The following is a 20,860-nucleotide window of genomic DNA, read 5'->3' on the forward strand; positions in this document are numbered from 1 at the left end:
CTACCAAATAAGTTATCTATAGCCTGTACTAAAGCAAATGCCACCTGATTCACCATTTACATGCATCTCTCCAAATATCCAGCTAATGGCCAGGAAAGAGCATCTTAAATTCTTTAAGCAGTCAACTTGGTTCTGAAACAAAATACAACTATAGAATCAGGATAAAGAAATCGATGGAAGTTTGTGAGCCTTCTAAATCAACCTACATCAGTTCGACACGAGCTAAACAACACTACAGGCTTTTTTTTTTTTTCCCTCTTTCAAAAATAATTAGCAACAGAGTCAGAGAACTGGCTGCCAAACCAGCAGGTGATTGTCTCTGCGATGAACATTCCAGTTCAGAAAGAGGAAAGGCCGAACGTTAAAATGCTCCTACCTGCTCCTGAGCCAGCAAGGCCTTCTTTTTCATGATTTTCATGGCATAGATGTCACCAGTCGCTCTCTCCCTGACCACCTGTACTTCTGCAAAGTGACCACAACCTACAAGACTTCGCACTTCAAAGTCCTTTGCCGAAGGCTGAAGCTCCTGTAACTCGGCTACAATGTCAGAATCTGCAAGAGATGAAAGAGTGATGCCCAGGTAAATAAAGCGCTCCAAATAGATGCATCTTTATAAAACGGGGGAAAATGAAGAAGAAAAATGTTCTTAAGATTTCCTTCACTGTCAAAAGACATTTAGTCATTTTCTCATCCATCAGGAATAATTATAAAATCAGCACAAAAGTGTCTTTATATGTAAGTTAAAATTAAGGGCTTCAGAAACTCCCAAGTACGGTTTCCATGGTAGCTATAATTTGAATCCTGTAGTCTAAGAAAATAGGGAAGGAGGATATAACCCAGGCTTTTTCTCCTTCCTCTGAAGGCTGCAGGGCAGTGTTAGGTCAAATTTTTAACATATACACTACTGCCTCATAATGTAAAAGAGCAACATGGTTCCCAGTTTCCAGATCATTCTATCCTACCTACATGTGCTTTTCTCAGTTTTATCCTATCAGGCCAGGTTTTATCTCACTTGCATTGTATCAGGGCCTTGCTTACCTTAATATGTGATCATCTTTTAACGAGGATAAAGGAGCCAGTAGCCCAAAGGACATACTGCCCATCTGCACGGACTTTTTTATAACATAGTTTTATTCCTTTTCCAAGCATAATATCTCAGTGGAGTATACGCTAAACACATGATTCTGGCATGCATTTATTGACACTAGAATAAACTAGGCAGAGATGTTGCAAAAGGATAAGATGTGCTGACTTGTAAGAATGGAGAACAATTATGACTGGCCTAAAAGCTGGATCCTCTGCATAACAGAACCATATCACACACATAGAAAGAAGGTAAGAGATTCCTGTAGTTACAATTACCCTGGTCTTGGCCCATAGCTCCATAGTGGAGCATGTACTTAACATTCATGAGGCCCTGAGTTTAATCTCCAGCACACACAATATAGATATGTAGATGTATAGATATAAAAGTACAGATGCAGATTATACATGCATACCTATACACATATGCATATGTGCAACATACATGTATATATACATACACACTCATATATACATATACATTATCCCAGAGTATCCTATCCTCCCTCTTTCTTTCTTGCAAGGGTGGAGTTTCAAAGGACGGGGTCAAAAGCATTATGGGATGAGCTCCACAGATACACTCTCACTTCAGAAAGACATCCCATGACACCTTGGAAAATCAGGCAAGGTATAGCTGGATCCACAGGAGTGCATCGTGATCACTATGAAATAGAAATCTACAGCTCCTCCATGGAGACCAAAATGTGGAAGAAACCTGAAAGCTGCACGCGGGGTTTTTTTGGTTTTGTTTTTCTTTTCCTGACAGTGCAGCACCCAGCCCTGTTCTCCCTTCTCTATCCTTGTCCAAGTTTCTCTTGAGTAAAGTGTGAGTGCTGAATTGTCATTCACCAGTGTACTGGCTTACAACTTCCTAGGTTAAATCCAGTTTCATCATCGTTCACAGGGCCAGGCAGTCTCTCTTAACCTTCTACGGGGCCTTGGGCTCCAGTGTTGCTGATGGTGTTGTCCGACTTCAACAGCTCTAAGTCTGTCACAAAAGTCAACCAGGCATGTCAATCACAAGTGGACAAGCTGCTTTGTAGGCAAAACTACCCTAATACTCATAGACTTTTAAGAAACCATTCCAAATTGTCTTTTTTACCCAAAAGGCTTTTGGATTATTAAGGTGGAATACTGAAACCAAATTCAAAACTATTTTTTTAAGGAGGGGGAAATCCTTAATGACTTCTCTCCATATCAGCTGCTTCTGTGACCCCTAAAACATCCAAATACATCAATCCTTTATCACTGTGCATGACTAGCAGTAGTATTAACAGGTCCAGTGAGTATAAAATATTTAGGTAAAGACAAAGACCCAAAATATTATAATGGAAACATTGTGGTGGAGGTATGGCTCTGCCCCCAGAGAAGTAACACCAACACAGCTGAGTCTATTGCTTCCTTTCTTGAAACTTAGGAAACCAACATTTCAACTTCTAGGAATCCAATCCTTCATCAGAAGCCCCAGCACATATGCTCAAAAAAATCTATATATGAAGATGCTTATGAGGAAAAAGAACAAAAAATAATCCAAAAGAACCCAAAGGCAAGAAAGGTGGGACCAGCATTCAGGACCATGAGGCACATGTTGAAAAAAATGGGGAAATCCAGGCGACATTAGAACATGGCAGTATTGCCGGGCATGGTGGCTCATGCCTATAATCCTAGCTACTCAGGAGGCTGAGATCTGAGGACTATGGTTCAAAGCCAGCCCAGGCACACAAAAGACACACAAAAAGACGGTTGAGACTTTTATCTCCAATTAATCACTAGAAAAATGGGAAGTGGGGCTGTGGCTCCAGGAGTAGAGCAGTAGCCTTGAGCTGAAGAGCTCAGGGACCCAGGTCCAGAGTTCAAGCCCCATGACCCACCCACACCCAAAAAAAATAACATGGCAGTATTCCCATGGACAGAAAGTTATTTGATTTTTTGTTTTTGTTTTTGTTTTTGTTTTGCCAGTCCTGGGCTTGAGCTCAGGGCCTGAGCAATGTCCTTGGACTTTCTCAAGGCTAGAGCTCTACCACTTGAGCCTCAGCACCACTTCCGGCTTTTTTCTATGTATGTGGTACCATGGAATCGAACCCGGGTCTTCATGCATTCTAGGCAAGCACTTTAACCACTAGGCCAAACTCCTGGCCTTGATTTTTAATTACTCTCAGCATTTTACATGAAAGTTCTTCCTGGGAAAAGCACGTGTGTGCATGTGCACTTGCACATACACATACATACATACATACATACATACATACACACACACAATTTGCATTAAATCGCTGTTTTGTATGAGCCTTAAAATATTCAGAAACTTGCAAAAAGTTCCTAGATCTCACATTTGGAATCACGTTGAGGGTCTGCATGTGATTGGGAAAGATGGGAGAGAATGATAGAAAGGGATGACATTGCTCAGGATGCATGCACTGTGCTCATAATCTGATGATGGAATTGGAATCCCTTTGTACAATCACCTAAAGATAATATAAATACTTACTAATTTTCTTAAAAGAAAAAAAATTGCTTTGAATAATCCTATTGTAACATGTAGCCTAGGTAGCTGTAACATGTAGCCTAAGTAGTTACACTATTTTAGAGTCCTACTTACAAATAAATAAATAAAAATAAAAAGGCTGGGAATGTGGCTTAGTGGTAGAGTGCTTGCCTAGGATGCATGAAGCCTTGGGTTCAATTCCTTAGTACCACATAAACAGAAAAAGCCAGAAGTGACGCTGTGGCTCAAGTGGTAGAGTGTTAGTCTTGAGCAAAAGAAGCTCAGGGACAGTGTTCTTAATGGATTGAGAGTTTTGAACATTCCCGGAACAAGGATGATACATGTTCAAAGTGAGATGTACCAATGATCCAAATTAGAAATAAGCATGCTTATGGAATTGTAATCCCTTTGTACAACTAAATTATGATTTAAAAAATAAGCATGTATTGAGATAACCATTGTACCCCAAATATGTACAATTGTTATACATCAGTTATTTTTTAGTTATATTAAAAAACTTAACTTTGGGGGGACGGGGGAGGAAAGATGGCACAGCCAGGCACCAGTGGCTCCCTCCTGTCATCCTCGCTATTTAGGAGGCTGAGATCTGAAGATCACAGTTCAAAGCCAGCCTGAGCAAGAAAGTCCATGAGACACTTAAGTCTAATAAATTACACAGAAAAAGCCAGGAGTGGTACTGTGGCTCAAGTGGTAGAGCACTAGCCTTGAGCAAAAGAAGCTCAAGACCAGAGCCCAGGCCCAGAGTTCAAGCTCCAGGACTGACAAAAAAAAAAAAAAAAAAAAAATGCCACCTTGAATGACTGACCTGTCCCATGCAGAATGCAGATCTGTCTAAATACATTCTATGTCTCCGCAACAACATGATCACTTAATGACACATTTCTCAGAGCATATCCCCTGATCAAGTGACACATGACTATAGTCAGGGAAGAAAATCCCTTCTCTGGTTTCCAGACCTCCATTTGCTACCCTTCTTTGGTCCAAAATCAGGGGCATGTCTACTAGAGGCACCACTCCAGAGCTACCCTCACTGTCTCAAAGGAAATTTCCATTCCTGCTCACAATGTAATTCTAGCTATTTGGGAAGCTAAGATCCGAGCGAGGACTAAGATGCGAAGCCAGCCCTGTAGACAAATCCAAGAGACTCCTATCTCCAGTTAACCAACAGAGAGCCCTAAGGAGAGATGTAGCCCATATGGTAGTAACACCGTTCTTAAGTAAAAAGCTAAGAGAGAACAAGAGGCCCCAAGGTCAAGCTCCAGTACGGTCAGAGACAGAAAACCAGACAGACAGACGGAGGAGGAAAAAGAGAGACTGTGTTCCTATGGAAGACCCAAGAAACTTGGAAGTAGCAGCTGATAGTCCCTTCTCCACAAGGAAAAGCAAAGCTTACAGTCCATAACAGAAGGCTGAAAAGGGAGTGGGGTGGGGGGCAAGTCATATAACTGTATTCATTGGATTTCAATCATGGCCTCTTCACTGTTCTCCCCAGGAAACCTCTTCAAAAATTGTGAAGCAATTCCCCAGAAGAGAGTTCTACTTGAAAAAGTCTACCTTCCACTAAAGCAAGCCCCCTGGCTGCTGAATGGTTCTTGATGATAGGATGCTTTTCACATAACCAGTGGGGGAGGCTTAAAACTACGGAAGGGTCCTGAGGATGGATCCATAAGCTCATCTTGTCATGCCATTTCCTTCCCCTCCCCCTTCCTACTCAAGAATTTAAAGAAAGTGGGATCATAATCAAATACAGAATGATGAACAAACAGCTCACGTACATTTTAAAGATATAAAATGTCTTAAACATCATCAAGGTTTATGGTTATCACTGCTGGCCAACAGTTATTGTCTATGAGATGTCAGGCACACAAAGCTAGTCTGTATTAGCTCATTCATGGCCTAATTATACGTACAGTCCCCCAATTTCTGCATGTGAGGCAATAGAGAACAGTGTAAAATACTGAAGGTCACAATAGACAACGTATGTCAGTTTTGCTTACTCAGCACCCTCCAGCTCTTTCAGATAATTATACATTTCCATCTATGAAGCCCTTGTAGTCAGTGTCTCAATCCCCCTCAGAATTCAGATGATTCTGATTGGGATACTTCACCTCTGGAAAAGAAAATGACCCAGTCAGATCTAATCACAACCTTCCCTGAATATGTCTGGCCTGTCACGTACCAAGTGATTTTATGAGCCTTATACAACCTCAGTCCAGAACTTCCATACCCCTACATGGCATACAGCTGCTATATTTGGGTTCTAAAATGCCCCTCAAGGACAGGGAGGATGGTCTGGTGGTAGAATGCTTGCCTAACATACATGAAGCCCTGGGTTCAGTTCCTCGGTACCACATACACAGAAAAAGCCAGAAGTGGCGTTGTGGCTCAAGTAGCAGAGCCCAGAGGGGGCCAGGGACAGAGTCTAGGCCCTGAGTTCAAGCCCCAGGACTGGGGGAAAAAAAGAAAAAAAGCATGAACCTTGAGGCATCCTTGTTCAGACGAGAGATTCACCCACTACTATCAACCAGTACTATCTCACTCTGCCTCCAGCAGTCTTCTGGTTATCCGTATCAGGATGGTGATCAAGAAATATTTTTCCACAGGGCTGAGAGTATGACTCAGGTAACAGAGGGCCTGCCTTAAAGGCTGAGTTCCAACCCCGGTATACCAATCATCGTAGTCGTCGTCGTCATCACCATTGACATCATCATCTTTACAGTTGTCATCATCATCAAAAAAAAAAAAAAAAAAAGAAAGAAAGAAATTCTCCAAACTTACACTTCCGGACAAAATTGCTCACGTGCTTAATCTTCATCAGAGCAGGCTGACTGCATTCTTCAAAGAGAACAAAGAGGGCATCTAATATCCCTTCTCGGGAAAGAGCAGACATCTGCTGTTGAGTCATAAAGGGTGCTTTCCCCTGAAAACAGCAAACAGCAGATGGAGAAACTGTCAATAATGAAAAGCTTTGATCAATAATATCCACACCGAGAACACTGCAAGCCACCAACTCAACTAACTGCTCACGACATGGGGAAAGCACAGTGGTGTGACTTTGATTCCTTAAAGCAACATCAACTGGTAGTCATTAAGTGATTGCTTATCTGATTCCATCACTGTATGTGTCTTTGCCCAGTGCCTGGGAAGAAAAACGTTCCTAAGAAAAGGTCCCACATTGATCCAAGGCTGATGGAAAGGCTCACTCTGGGCCTTGCTAGTTCTGACACATTCCCATGTCTTTACAGTAGGAAATGATGACTGCACCTTTTTCACAGTCACCCAGGAGTTTTCGACTGTATAAATTCAATGTCATTAAATCATTTGGAGTAGCATGACTGGAGTTAACTATCAAAGTCACATTTATTCATGGTCTAGAGGAACAGTTTAAAAAACTAACAGAATGTGTCTACAACACAGACATGCTTGGTTTGGCTTATAGTGTGCAAAATAATTGAAATTATCTGCCAATACTTGAAAATCACAAGATTTCATACATAAAAGAGAGACAGAGAGAAAAGGGGATAGGGGGAGAGAGAGAGTGTCTGGTCAGGTGCCAGTGGTGGCTCACGCCTATACTCCTAGCTACTCAGGAGACAGATCTGAAGATCATAGCTCAAAGCCAACCTGGGCAAGAAATCACACAAGACTTATCGCCAATTAACCAGCAAAGAGAGCTGGAAGTGCAGCTATGGCTCAAGTGATACAGCATGAGCTTTGCGCAAAAAAAGCTAAGGGATAGTGCCCAGGCAATGAATTCAAGTCCTAGTACTGACCCAGAAAAGACAGAGAGGGGAAGGGGAGGGGGAGGGGAAGGGGAGAGGGGAGGGGAAGGGCGGGGAAGGAAAAGGGACTGTCTGGCTTTTTTGTTGTTTTGTTTTATTTTGTTTTTTGTCAGTCCTGGAGTGTGAACTCAGGGCCTGGGCACTGTCTTTGGACACTTTTCGTTCAAGGCAAGGGTTCTTGAGCCACCTGAGCCACAGTGCCACCTCTGACTTTTTGTGTGTATGTGGTACCAAGAAATTGAACCCAGGGCTTTGTGCACGCTAGGCAAGCATGCTACCACTAGGCCCAATGTCTGACTTTTTTTGAAATACTGGTAGACCCAGCAATGTTACCCCCACACTCCTGCCTGGTGACACTGAGCTGGAGTTGAAACATGAGACCCTCCTTTTTTATTTATTTTTAATGGGTCTTGGGCTTGAACTCGGCCTGGGCACTGTCCCTGAGCTGTTCAGCTCAAGGCTACCACCCTACCCATGGGCCTGGGCGCTGTCCCCAAGCTCGAGCTCGACAGCACAAGGCTACCGCCCCACCCTTGAGCCAAGCCCCACTTCCCATTTTGTAGGATTACAGGCGTGAGTCACTGAGCCCAGCTTAAAAGGTGAGATCCTTCTTGACAGCCCATGTGTTCTGGAATTCACTACAGATTTGACTCACACATACGGACTGCCTATCCCTCTCAAGACACAAGTCTGCCACCTGAAGTCTAGAGCAATGATTTCTTTTCTTGGTGGTGGTGGTGGTGGTCGTAGGGCTTGAACTCTGGGCCTGGGTGCTGTCCCTGAGCTCATCAGCTCAAGGCTATCACTCTCCCCTTGAGCCACAGCACCATTTCCAGTTTTCTGGCAGTTAATTAGAGATAAGAGTTTCACGGACTTTAGTGCCCATGCTGTCTTTGAACCTGGATCCTCAGATCGCAGCCTCCTGAGTAACTAGGATTACATGCGTGAGCTGCCAGCGCCCAGTCAGAGCAATGACTTCTATATGCTTGGCCTTAGGTTATACAGTGGTTCTCCCCACAAAATGACAAGAATTTCTCCAACTCTGTAAGAACATCCTGAGCCTCTTTTTCAAGACTTTGGGTCTTGTCTGAGACTCAGTTCAAAAACAAGAAAGTGACACAGGGTCAATGGAACCCCAACTGGGGTCAATGGAACTTCTTAAGAAGCCTGATAACTTCTGCTTTGCTGTTTTGGGAAGCCAAGTTCATAAGCTTAAGTTAAATTGGTAATCAGCAAAATTACAACCAAGAGCTAGATACGGCCCAATGCTTCCTGTAGGAATAAAGTTTTATTAGAACACAGCCATGCCTCGTTGTTTACCTATTGTCCGAGGCTATTTTTCTGCTGCAATGACAATGTTTAGCAGTATGACTCAAAATGTGTAAAATGTGGCAGGGTGCAGTGGCTTACCCTGTAATCCAGCTACTCAGGAGGCTGAGATCTGAGGATCAAGGTTCAAAGTCAGCCCAGGCACAAAAGGGCACAAAAAGACCCGAGACTCTTATCTCCAACTAACCTCTAGAAAACAGGGAAGTGGGGCTTGGCTCAAGGGTAGGGCAGTAGCATTGAGCTGAAGAGCTCAGGGACAGCACCCAGGCCCAGGGGTAGGGTGGTAACCTTGAGCTGATGAGCTCAGGCACAGAGCCCAAGTCTAGTTCAAGCCCCATGACCCACCAAAAAAAAAAAAAGTAAAATGTTTATTAGGAAAAAAGTTAGCTGGTGGCTGGTGGCTGGTGCCTATAATCCTAGCTTACTCAAGAGGCTGAGATCTGAGGATTACAGTTTGAAGACAGCCCAGGCAGGAAAAGTCTGTGAGACTCTAATCTTCAGTAAATTCCACAGAAAAAGCCAGAAGTAGCACTGTAGCTCAAGTGGTAGAGTGCTAGCCTTGAGCACAAAGAGGCTCAGGGACAGCATTCAGGCCCTGAGTTCAAGCCCCAAGGCCAAGAAAAAAAAGGAAAGAAAAAAGTTAAAAGCCCTGGACTGGACTCCTGACTGATAAAAATATGAGACCCCTTCGAGGAACAGAGGGCCACCAGGCAGCAGTTCCAATCCCAGAGGCAACCCATGACATCGTAAGGGAAAACAAAGAGTTATCGAGTTGACTCTAGTCAACCTGCAGAACCCTAAGAAGGAAAAAAAAAATCCTTTAACTTTGGGAATCAGTCTTTTTAACTTGTGACACTGACACAGTAACTTGAATAATCTAAACATTAGTTCCATTTGAATCAGTTGAGAACTGGGGGAGGGGGGGCGGGGAGGAAATGAACCTAACTAAAAATAAAACCGATTCTCTGTCCCTAGCCCTAACCTCCAGAATTAAAATCTTCTGGATTACAGCTTAAAATCTGCTTGACGAATGCTTTATTTTTCCCCAGGAGATTCAGGGCTCAATCAGGGATTGGCTAGCCCTGTATCACAAAACCACCTAGCTGCCACTGTAGCCACAGTGGCCCCCTAATTCATAAAAATGAGATTCTTTGTTTCTTGTGTTCCTTGGTGAGCTTAGACCAACTAGACCAGGAGTTCTCCAATTCTTACTGAGTTTTCAACAGCCTGAGGGAACTGAGAAAGAAACCAACTCTACTCGATCCCTCTTCCAGAAAGCTGAATGTATTCAGATTAAAAATCAGGCCTTTATTCTGAAATGCTATTCTTTCTCTCTTGGTGTTTTCTTAAAATGCCTTTTCTTTAGGAAAGAAAAAAAAAAAAAAAAGGCCAGGAGGTGATAGGTTTCTCTTTGTATTTGTTTTCTACCTCCTCACTTGGCAAAATAAAAAGCTCACAGAGCTACAGCCTCCTAGTCACTGGTGATATTTCTCTGGCTCTGGAAGTCTGCCAACCACTGACCTAGAACACTGCTGGCAAGGACTGTTGGATGGGAAGAAGGAAGACAAAATGGGACCAGTCTCAAGTATTTACCTGAATGGGAAACAAACTCCATCCTGTCTCCAAATCTCCCTGGAACTGCCTAGATGGAAACAGTTCTGCCAGTCACAGGAAATCAAAGGCAGGTGCATGCTACACTTGCATTAATAGCTTCTCTGGGACAGGAAGAGCCTGGTTTGTCCTTAGGTTCACATTCTGGGGGTTCAGTCCCCAGAACAACAATATGAAGGTGGTAGAGGAGGTGCAGAGGGAGACAATCTAGTCTTTCAAGTAGAGGGTTTTTTGTGTTTTTTTTTTCTTTCAGGGTAGGTGAGTGGTAATGGAACTTGACTCAGGACCTGGCAACTTGCCGGGCAGATGTTCTACCACTTGAGCCACCTGAACCCTGAGTTCAAGTTCTAGTATTGGCACAGGTATGTGCAGGCAGGTGGGCCGGCACGGGCACGGCATGAGGACACACGCATGCGCACACACACACACAAATTGCTGATGGCTCATGCCTGCAATTCTAGCTTCTCGGCAGGCTAAGATCCAGAGGATCACGGTTCAAAACCAACCTGGGCAGAAAAGTCTACAAGATCCCATCTCCAATTTACCAACAAAAAGCTTAATTGGAAGTGTAGCTCAAGTGGGAGACCACCGACAGTGATCAAGAAAGCCAAGTAAGGGCCAGGAGTTTGGCCTAGTGGTAGAGTGCTTGCCTAGCATGCACAAAGACCCGGGTTGATTCCTCAGCACCACATACATAGAAAAAGCTGGAAGTGGTGTTATGGCTCAAGTGGTAGAGTTCTAGCCTTGAGAAAGCCCAAGGACAGTGCTCAGCCCTGAGTTCAAGCCCCAGGACTGACAAAAAGAAAAAAAATAAAGAAAGCCAAGCAAGAACTCAATGCCCTGAGTTCAAGCCGAGGTACTGAGGGAGAAAAAAAGATTAAGTAGGATTTCACCTAGAGTATTAACCTCAGTCCTAGAATACAAAGAAGAGTAAATGACAAGGAATTAAACACAGGTAACACAGGTGATGATCACTGGCAAGAAACTTATTACCTGGAAGAAGAGATTCAGCCTGGAGGCCCGGCTGGCAATGGGCTCAGCAGTGCCTGCATCCTGCGGATTCTTGGCTCCATACTTGAACTTCAACATCTCCCCACTGGTCCTGGAAGGTATGAAAGAAAGGTCAAGTGCATGTTACTGATGTTTTGAGCAAGAAGGGTTTGATGGATCTGATCTCCCTCTGGCTATCAGGATAGGGAAGTGAAAACTAGCTATTCATACCAGTTTTAAGGAGCTTTCCGTTTGGCCACAGAGATGAAAACCTAGAAATTTCACTCCCTGCAGCCAGAAGTGCTGATAAACCCGACATTCATTTGCAAACTTGTTCACTATCTGCCACAGCCATCCCACCCCCCAAAATTAAAACTCAGAATGTAAAGCCAAGCATCAATGATTCACGCTTGTAATCCTAGCTACTAAGGATGCTGAGATCTGAGGAACAGTGTTCAAGGACAGGCTAGCCAGGAAAAGTCCATGAGATGCTTATCTCTAACAAGCAAAAAGCCAGAAATGGAGCTGTGACTGAAATGGCCCTGAGTTCAAGCCCCAGGACCAACATAAAAATTAATTCTTGAGCCAGGTGGCAGTGTCTCACACCTGTAATCCTAGCTACTCAGGAAGCTGAGATCTGAGCATCTCAGTCTGGGTGCAAAAGTCTGGGTGAAACTCTTATCTCCAATTAACCACTAGAAAACAGGAAGTGGAGCTGTGGCTCAAGTGGTAGAGCCCTAGCTTTGAGCTAAAGAGCTCAAGGACAGCACCCAGGCCCAGAGGTTCAAGCCCCATGACCAACAAAAAAAATAATAATTCTTGGACTGGGAATGTGGATTAGTGTTAGAGTGCTTGCCTAGCATGCATGAAGCCCCAGGTTCAATTCCTCTGTACCACATACACACAAAAAGCCAGAAGTGGTGCTGCGGCTCCAATAGTAGAGTGCTAGCCTTGAGAAACTCCAAGTACAGTGCTCAGGCCCCGAGTTCAAGCCCTAGGACTGGCAAAGAAAAAAATAGTCATTCTTAATAAGAATGTAAACTCCAAAAAGCTAAGGATTTCTGTCTCCACATAGCAATCACACAGGAGTCTGGTACATGGGAACTGTGACTCGACATTGAATTGAATGACTAAAATAAGCAAACTATATATAGTATACTGCAAGGGGATACTGTGAAATTTTCAAAAGAAAAAAAGCAAAGTTAGTGCAAAGAAGGGCAGGGCAGACTGAGCAGTGCAATTTCTCAGGGTGATCAGAATAAACTTCCCTGAGAAGGTAAAGGAAGGGGCCTTGCCACGGCAAACCTAAATATGGGGAGGGGGCGCAAAAATAATACCTCTGCCAGAAAGAACAGTCAGGCAAGGGTCCTGAGGCAGGGAGCAGGCCTCTCTAACAACAGCAAGGCGCTCACAGGGCCTGGAGCACCGTGGAAGAGGGAGGAATGACGAGGAAGGGGTCGGAGGTGCTGAGGTCAACACCTCCGAGTCTGAAGATACCAGAACAGAGGGGTAGAGTTGATTGCTAAGGTTCACAAAGATAATGAGGAGACAGCTGCCAGGCTCCAACAGAGAACACCAGGCAGGTCAGGCTGAGAGGAGGCAGCGGAACCTCCGAGGCCTCCCACTCGAGTTTAAGGGGAAGACAAGTCTCGCCCGGCCTCGGGCACTGCCTCGCAGACCGCCAGTTCCATGGGAGGGTGGGGACCCGGGAAGACCCTTCTGACTCTCCCACCCGCAGCCCTGGGGGCGGGATAAGTGGGGGGACGAAGGCCGCCCTTCCGTCAGGCCTGGCCAGGGAACTGGGGACGCAGAGGGGGAACCCGAACTCACAGTCTGAAGACCGGCCCAGCCTGCGCCCGGCGATCCGCCCCGGGCCTCCCGCCGCCGCGTTTGAATCCCCGAACGGGAGTGGGCGGGCCTTAGCTGTATCTACACCAATCATCGTTCCGGCATCTAGGATAGACAGCTTATGTAGCGAACCAGGCCGTACTCAAGTCCTTAAAGGGAATGGAGGAAGTGAAGGGGAAAACCAATCAAATTGTTCCTTCCTTAGGCTGGTGACCAATAGGAGGGAGGGAGAGGCGGACCAGACCAGGCCGGTCTTGGAAGTTTGAAATTGGCGGTTGTGGAGAACGTCGTGTTTAGGGGCGCGTCTGTTTGTCGCGCATCCCTTGGGAAGGTCCCCTGGGCTCTGTCCTTTGCAGCCTGAGGAGTAAAGCCGCCCTGCCAGGAAATATCTAGACCCTCATTCGAGGCGCGGGGCTCGTTACTATGGTGACCACTCCGTTTTCCCTGTCCCTCGGGAGAGCAGCGGAGCTTTTGAATTTAACCTTCAGCCGACCTCGGCGACAGTCTCCCATGGTCCGGCCTCAGGCCGGTGAAGGACGCCCGAGACCGCCAGCGAGGACGGTGAGAGACAAACCGGAGCCCCCGCCCCTGTGTCTCACACCTGTCATCCTGGCTACTCGGGAGGCTGGGATCCGAGGATCCCAGGGTTCGAAGCCAGTGCCCCCCCAAGACATTCCCCCCCCCCTCCAGATTCGTATCTCCAATTAACCACCAAAAAGCCGGATGTGGAGCTGTGGCTCAAAGTGTCCGAGTGCCAGCCTCCAGCAAAAAAGCTCTGCACCCAGCCGGGCATGGTGGCTCACGCCTGTAATCCTAGTTACACGCGAGGCTGAGATCTGAGGATCGTGGTTCAAAGCCAGCCTGGGCACAAAAGACCCTGAGACTCTTATCTCCAAAAAGTCACTAGAAAAGGGAAAGTGGGGCTGTGGCTCAAGGGGTAGGGTGGTAGCCTTGAGCTGAAGAGTTCAGGGACAACGCCCAGGCCCAGGGGGTAGGGCAGTAGCCTTGAGCTGAGGAGCTCAGAGACAGCGCCCAGGCCCAGAGTTCAAGCCCCATGACCCACAAAATAAAAAAAATATATAATAAAATAAAAAATTTTAAAAAGCTCTGCAACCCAAACCCTGAATTCAAGTCCCAGGATGGTATTATTATTATTATTATTATTATTATTATTATTTATGATGTCCTGTCCCCTTTTTATCAAACATCTTGGTTCCTTTAATCCTTACCACAGCCCTGGGAAAAGGGAAAACATTCCACATTATATGGGCAGGAAACTGATATTTAGAGAAATGAAGGGACTACTAATGGATTTTGAAGCTTTAGGGTGTCAGTATAGGTCTGAAATTCCTAGATTGATTCCCAGATTCATTCTGCTACAAAAAATTCATATCAGAGAGCATTAGAGCATTCTCAGCCTCTTTACGTTGTAAAGGGTGGTCCAGTCCAATCAAGAAAAAAAAAAAAGGCATAAAAATGAGACATGCATCTAAACACTTAGGAAGTAAACCAGGGCTTGACTGTGGCAAGGTGAAAGGAGAATCTCATCCACAGAGTGGAGACAATGAATCTCAGAAAAGTGTCATCTGACATTCATTCTCCAACAACCTCCAAAGAAGGCCCCTTTATCTGACCTTCAGAGAACTTGAACCTTCAAAAAGTTTAAGTCACACACATTCATAACTCCTAGAACCAGGATTTCAGCTCCAAGACCAGAAGTTTTTTGTGGTTTATTGTTTTTGCTTTATCACTTAAGTATGGCTTCTCTCTAATTCAAAATGCTGGGCAGAAGGGAGAAAACATAAACTTTTCCCATAGATGTAGATGAAGAAAAAAATGCCACTTTTAAAGATGGTTAGATGAGGGGCTGGGAGTTTGGCCTAGTGGTTAAAGTGCTTGCCTAGCATGCATGAAGACCGGGGTTCGATTCCTCGGTACCACATACATAGAAAAAAGCCGGAAGTGGTGCTGAGGCTCAAGTGGTAGAGCTCTCGCCTTGAGAAAATCCAAGGACAGTGCTCAGGCCCTGAGCTCAAGCCCAGGACTGGCAAAAAAATAAAAATAAAAAAATAAAGATGGTTAGATGAATAGTGGTAAAATTAGGTAACACCTTTTAGTTGTAATTTTCTGCTCATAGTTTATTTTGTGGTGATGGGATTTGAACTTAAGCTTGCTAAATGAATACTGTATCACTGAGCTACAGCCACAGGCTATTCAGTGTGTCTCTTGCTGTCCCTTTAATACCTAAAAAAATGTAGCAAATAGCAGGCACTCAGTAAATGTTAGTTGAGTGGGTAAGTAGATGAATGAAAGACATCTGATGAGGTCTTCTAAGTTCAATCAAGTTATTTTAACCCCCATATTTCTCTCTCCCTCTCTCTCTCTCTCTCTCTCTCTCTCTCTCTCTCTCTCTCTCTCTCTCTCTCTCTCTCCACCCCACCCGTCTCTCTAGGCTAGCCTCAAATTGGGGGGGGGGGGGCATGCAGCAGTGGCCTGCATGCCTATGTCACTATGGAGGCTTGAACTTGGACTTTCTTACTCTTTCCTGGCTTTTCTGCTCAGGGAGGCATCCTCCCACTTCAGCCACACCTCTATTCCCAGCTTTTTGATAGCTAATTGGAGATAAGAATGTCTTGGATATGGCCTGGAGTTTGGCCTAGTGGTTAAGGTGCTTGCCTAGCATGCACGAAGATCTGGGTTCGATTCCTTGATACCACATATATAGAAAAAGCCGGAAGTGGTGCTGAGGCTCAAGTGGTAGAGTTCTAGCCTTGAGAAAGTCCAAGGACAGTGCTCAGGCCCTGAGCTCAAGCCCAGGACTGGCAAAAAAAAAAAATGTCTTAGATTTGTCCTCCCCAGCTGGCTTAGAACTTCAGATCTCAGACTTCTGTGTAGCAAGGATTATAGGCATGAGCTACTTGTGCCAGACTTAACCTCAAACACTTGACCCTCCTGCCCTCTGCTTCTGAATGCTGCAGGGACAGCCATGTGCCACTCTTAAATGGGTGTCATCTATTGTTCAGAAAATACATGTGTTGAGTGCTGACCAAAACCAGGCACTGTGCAAGATCTAAAGGGTTGTTGCTTGGAGTAAGATGTATGTAACCCCCACTTTCAAGAAGTGAATGTGGGTGGGGATACGTGAGGAATTTTTTTAAATAAATGTTAGTTTGACAAGATGGGTAGAATCAAATCGATTTGAGATGTATTATTACTTGCAGACCTAAGATAAACCCAAGTGAAAGACAAAGAGCACACATTTAATCCTATTCCCAGGACAAGGCCTTTGTCTTCTTGGAGCTCCGCCAGGGTCGAAGACAAGTCTATAATAAGTATGTTTTTCATCAATTTTGAGAGACTGACATTCATCTAGTCCCTCTCAAGCAGGTTTTCTAGCTCAGCATGAGGAATAATTATGTTGAATATCAAGAGAGGAGAATTGGACTGTTGTAGGTTTTTTGATGCAGTTTTATTCTTACTGTTTTGGTTTTATTGTCGTTGTTTTTAGTTTCTTACTATGAGAAAACAATTGATGTGAATCAGGTGCCTGAGTTTTTTCTTTTACAAATACATTGAGACTTATAAAATGCTCTGAAAGTTGTTGGGCTAAAGGACAGTGTGTGTGCGCGTGTGTGTGTGTGTGTGTGTGTGTGTGTGTGTGTGTGTGTGCCAGTCCTGGGCTTGAGCTCAGGGCCTGAGCACTGTCCTTGGACTTTCTCAAGGCTAGAGCTCTACCACTTGAGCATCAGCACCACTTCCGGCTTTTTTCTATGCATGTGGTACCAAGGAATCAAACCTGGGTCTTCGTGCATGCTACCACTACCCTCTACCACTTGGCCAAACTCCTGGCCCAATGTATTTTATAGTTCATAGCTCTGTGTGTGTGTGTGTGTGTGTGTGTCTTGCCCATAACAGTACTGGATCTTGGGCTTAGGGCTTTGTTGCAGACCTTTTGGTGGTTTAATGGAGATAAGCATCTGCTCGGGCTGACTTCGAGCCATGATCCTCAGATCTCAGCCTCCCGAGTAGTTGGGATTACAAGCATGAGACACTGGCACTGAGTGAGATATGGACTTTTTGTTCTCAGATTATAGGTATTCTTTATGCAGTCTGCAAATTAGTTCCTTATTGCATGCATGATTTGGGGGATATTTTCTCCTAGTCTTTGTGTTGTTACCTTTAGGATTTGACAAAGCACCGTCATACCTCTTGATTCTTAAATCTGAAATAACTAGGCATAAGTTTACACTCAAAAGAGGTTAAATGATGTGTGTAGAACCAGAAGTTAGCCCACGTATGAATTCAATAAACAAAGCCTACAAAGTTGATTTTGGGGGAGGCTAAAGAGAAATGGAACTGTGTCTAGAATATGATTTCTGTTTGAGTTTAAAATCTGTTCTTTCCCTGGAGCAAGGAAAGAGAGTACAGAAAAGGCGAGAAGAAAGCCTTTTGTGTATATCCTGCATATTTCCTGGGAATTTTTTCCCTTTGAGAGCGTATGTTCAAGCAACACTCCAGTTACAAGAATATGACAGGGCCAGGAGTTTGGCCTAGTGGTAGAGTGCTTGCCTAGCATGCATGAAGACTCAGGTTCAATTCCTCAGTACCGCATACACAGACAAAAGCCAGAAGTAGTGCTGTGGCTCAAGTGGTAGAACTCTAACCTTGAGAAAGCCCAAGGACAGTGCTCAGGCCCTGAGTTCAAGGCCCAGGACTGGCAAAAAAAAAAAAAGAATATGACACATGTATGTTCCGGTCCAGTCCTTATTTAAGCAAAGGACCAACCTTTCTCTAGTTGCTAATCCTACCAGCAATGAATCAGGGCTCCACTTCCTCCCATCTCCACCAACACTTATTATTTTTCATATTTCTAAATATATAATAACTAGTGGGTGCAAAATGATATGCCAGTTGGGTGCCAGTGGCTAACCCCTGTAATCCTAGCTATTCAGAAGGCTGAGATCTGAGGATCATGATTCAAAGCCAGCCCAGGCATTAAAGTCCATGAGAGTCTTATCTCCAGTTAATCAAGTGGCACAGTGACACAATGTGGTAGAGCACTATCCTTGAGCTGAAGAGCTCATGAATAGCACCCAGGCTCAGAGTTCAATCCCCACAACTGAAAAAAAAAAAAAAAAAAAGATAGGCCACTGTGCTGATTTTATTGCAGCAGCTTATTTATTTATTTGTTGTTTTTTTCTCCCCTGGTTTATTTTTTTTAATTCATATGAAAAGCAGGCCATTTTTTTCAGACTACACTCATTCCAGCACTGCCTAGTAAACACCTATACTTCTCTTCCAATAACCATTAGGCTCCCTCCTTCAAAATTTCTTCCAACTGATGCTTGGCATGCATTTGCCTCCCCAAAGCTAAGGCGCTATCTAGTGGCAGTGTCCAGTAACTGCAGGGGCAGTTGTGTTTTTCTCTTACATGGGTCCTGACAGTGTTCGGTATATTTTATTTACCTAACAATAGATGGTGTTGATAGAAAGGCAAGGTTCAGGTCTAGTTCATAAAAAGGTCTATTTCTACAAATATTATATAGATGAGTTTTTACCCCAAAAGACAATGACCCCTTAATTGTACCCCTCCTAAAAGAGAGTGCATAGGAAAGAGGCTGATCTTTTCAATGCAACTAGTTTTTTAAGTACTAGATAGTGCCTCAACTTGCGGGAAAATCTTGCTGCCAAGCACAGTGACTCACACCTGTAATTCTAGTTATTCAGGAGACTGATATCTGAGGACCACAGTTCAAAGCCAGCTCAGGCAGGAAAGTCCGTGAGAGTCTTATCTCCAATTAACACCAGAAAATCAGAACATTAGCCTTGAGCGAAAAAGCTCTGGGATAGCGTCTAGGCCCTGAGTTCAAGCCCTATGATTGACAAAAAAAAGTGCCCCAGGAAACCCTATGGGTCTTGGATCTCTTAGGTACCATCTGTTAAATCTCCCTGGTCAGATCTCAAGGCTGAGTTTTGGCCTATGGTAGGAGAATAGCCTATCAGATATGGTTTGTCCTTTAATGATACTCCTGCTCCCACATTTTGAAGCTGTTCTGATCTTTGGGGGAAAGATGAAGAATCAGAGGAATTCCAGCTTGGATGTTTCCATACACCCACCCACCTCAGTTCCAAAGGTGTCCAAGTGATTCCAACCCTGCCAGCACTGGAAGCTCAAGATGTCCCATTTAACCTTCATTCTGCCTCGACAGTCCTGTATCTCAATTATCTTCCTTCTATGTTTTTTCTTTTCCTGAGACCAAGCAAAATAGGAAAAGAAAACACAGGTGTCCCTCCTCCTCCATCCCTTCCTCCCTCCCTTCTCTTTCCTAGCTACCATGATGTGAGCTATTCTGTTTCACTATACCCTTCCTACTCCAAAACAGTAAAACAAAATAAATTCCTCCCTTGTTTAAGTCAACCACATTTAAAAGTTAAATAAAGAGGAGCTGGGTGCTGGTGGCTCACACCTGTAATTCTAGCTGAAATCTGAGGATCTCAGTTCAAAGCTGGCCCAGGCAGAAAAGTCCCAGTGAGACTTTTATCTCCAATTAACCACTTAAAAACCAGAAATGAGGCTATGGCTCAAAGCAGTAGAGTGTTAGCCTTGAGCAAAAGAGCTCGGGGAACAGAGCCTAGACTCTGAGTTCAAGCCCCACAACCAACAACAAAAAAAAGAAAGAAAGAGGAATACACATCACTTTGGGGGGAAAAGATAAATGTCATTTTTTAAACAAATGATGGGTCTATAAACCTAAAAGTACATTTAAACCAATGAGAGTCTCAAGAGATAAACCAATATGAGAGAAACATATAGAAAAATCAGCTTTCTATTGCACAAGCAATAGCCACTGAGCTCAGGTTAAGGAGAAATTATTCTGTTCAATCATCTAGCTCCTATAAATAAATGGAACATCGTGCCTGGTGCCAGTGGCTCCCAGCTGTAATCCTAGCTACTCAGAAGGCTGAGATCTGAAGATCAAGGTTCAAAATTACTTTGGGCAAGAAGGTCTGGGAGACTTAACTCTCCAATTAACCACCAAAAAAAAAGTGGAGGTATGGTTAAAGTAATAGAATGCCAGTCTTGAGCAACAAAGCTAGAGAAGCCAAGTGAGAGCATGAGGCCCTGAGTTCAAGCCTCAGTACCAGCACAAAGAAAGAAAACAAACTGAAAATTAGAACTACAGTCATTAAAAGAGATCCAAAAACAAAGATGGAATGAGTCAGGCACTAGTGGTTCATGCTTGTAATCCTAGCTTCCTCAGGAGGCTGAGATCTGAGGATTGTGGTTCAAAGCCAGGTTGGGCAGAAAAGTCCATGTAGTGATGGAAGTGGTGTTATAGCTTAAAGTGATAGAAAGAAAGCAGATGGAATGACTTGGTTTGTTCCTAAATAAGTATCTTCATTGCAATAGCAGTATTTTTTCAATCCCAATTATGACAAAAATGAAAAGCAGGATAAATAAATTGGGATCTGTCCCAATTTATTTGGGGATCTGTCCATACAGTGCGTTCATCAGAAGGTTACATTGCCAGTGTAAGTAACATCACGGATAACTCTCACATGCACTGTGCTGAGTGAAAGCAGCCAGATAGAAAAGGCTACAGACTTGTTGTCTGTATTTTCATAAAAGTTAGTTTTCCTAGTACTGAGGCTTGAACTCAGGGCCTCATGCTCTCACTTGGCTTCTTCGCTCAAGGTTAGTGCTTTACCA

General features: G+C 44.2%; 1 protein-coding gene across 9 annotated transcripts in view; it reads right to left on the minus strand.

Annotated features, from left to right (window-relative positions):
• Cit (citron rho-interacting serine/threonine kinase) overlaps positions 1-20,860 on the minus strand; it is a 183,424-nt gene that overhangs the window by 152,381 nt on the left and 10,183 nt on the right. For 8 of the 9 annotated variants that reach the window (XM_090320238.1, XM_090320237.1, XM_090320235.1 and 5 more), the window contains exons 1-4: positions 13,132-13,204; positions 11,305-11,413; positions 6,368-6,509; positions 377-552 (exon numbers count right to left, since the gene is read on the minus strand). In XM_090320238.1, coding sequence (XP_090176364.1) covers positions 377-552; positions 6,368-6,509; positions 11,305-11,400 — 414 coding nt within the window. In that variant the 5' untranslated portion in view covers positions 11,401-11,413; positions 13,132-13,204. Of the gene's footprint in view, positions 1-376; positions 553-6,367; positions 6,510-11,304; positions 11,414-13,131; positions 13,205-20,860 lie in introns of those variants that run through there. The other variant, XM_090320230.1, reaches the window with a different exon arrangement.

This window comes from Megascapheus bottae, chromosome 28, assembly GCF_031878675.1.
Source record: "Megascapheus bottae isolate mThoBot1 chromosome 28, mThoBot2.hap1, whole genome shotgun sequence".
Classification (NCBI taxonomy): Eukaryota; Metazoa; Chordata; class Mammalia; order Rodentia; family Geomyidae; genus Megascapheus; species Megascapheus bottae.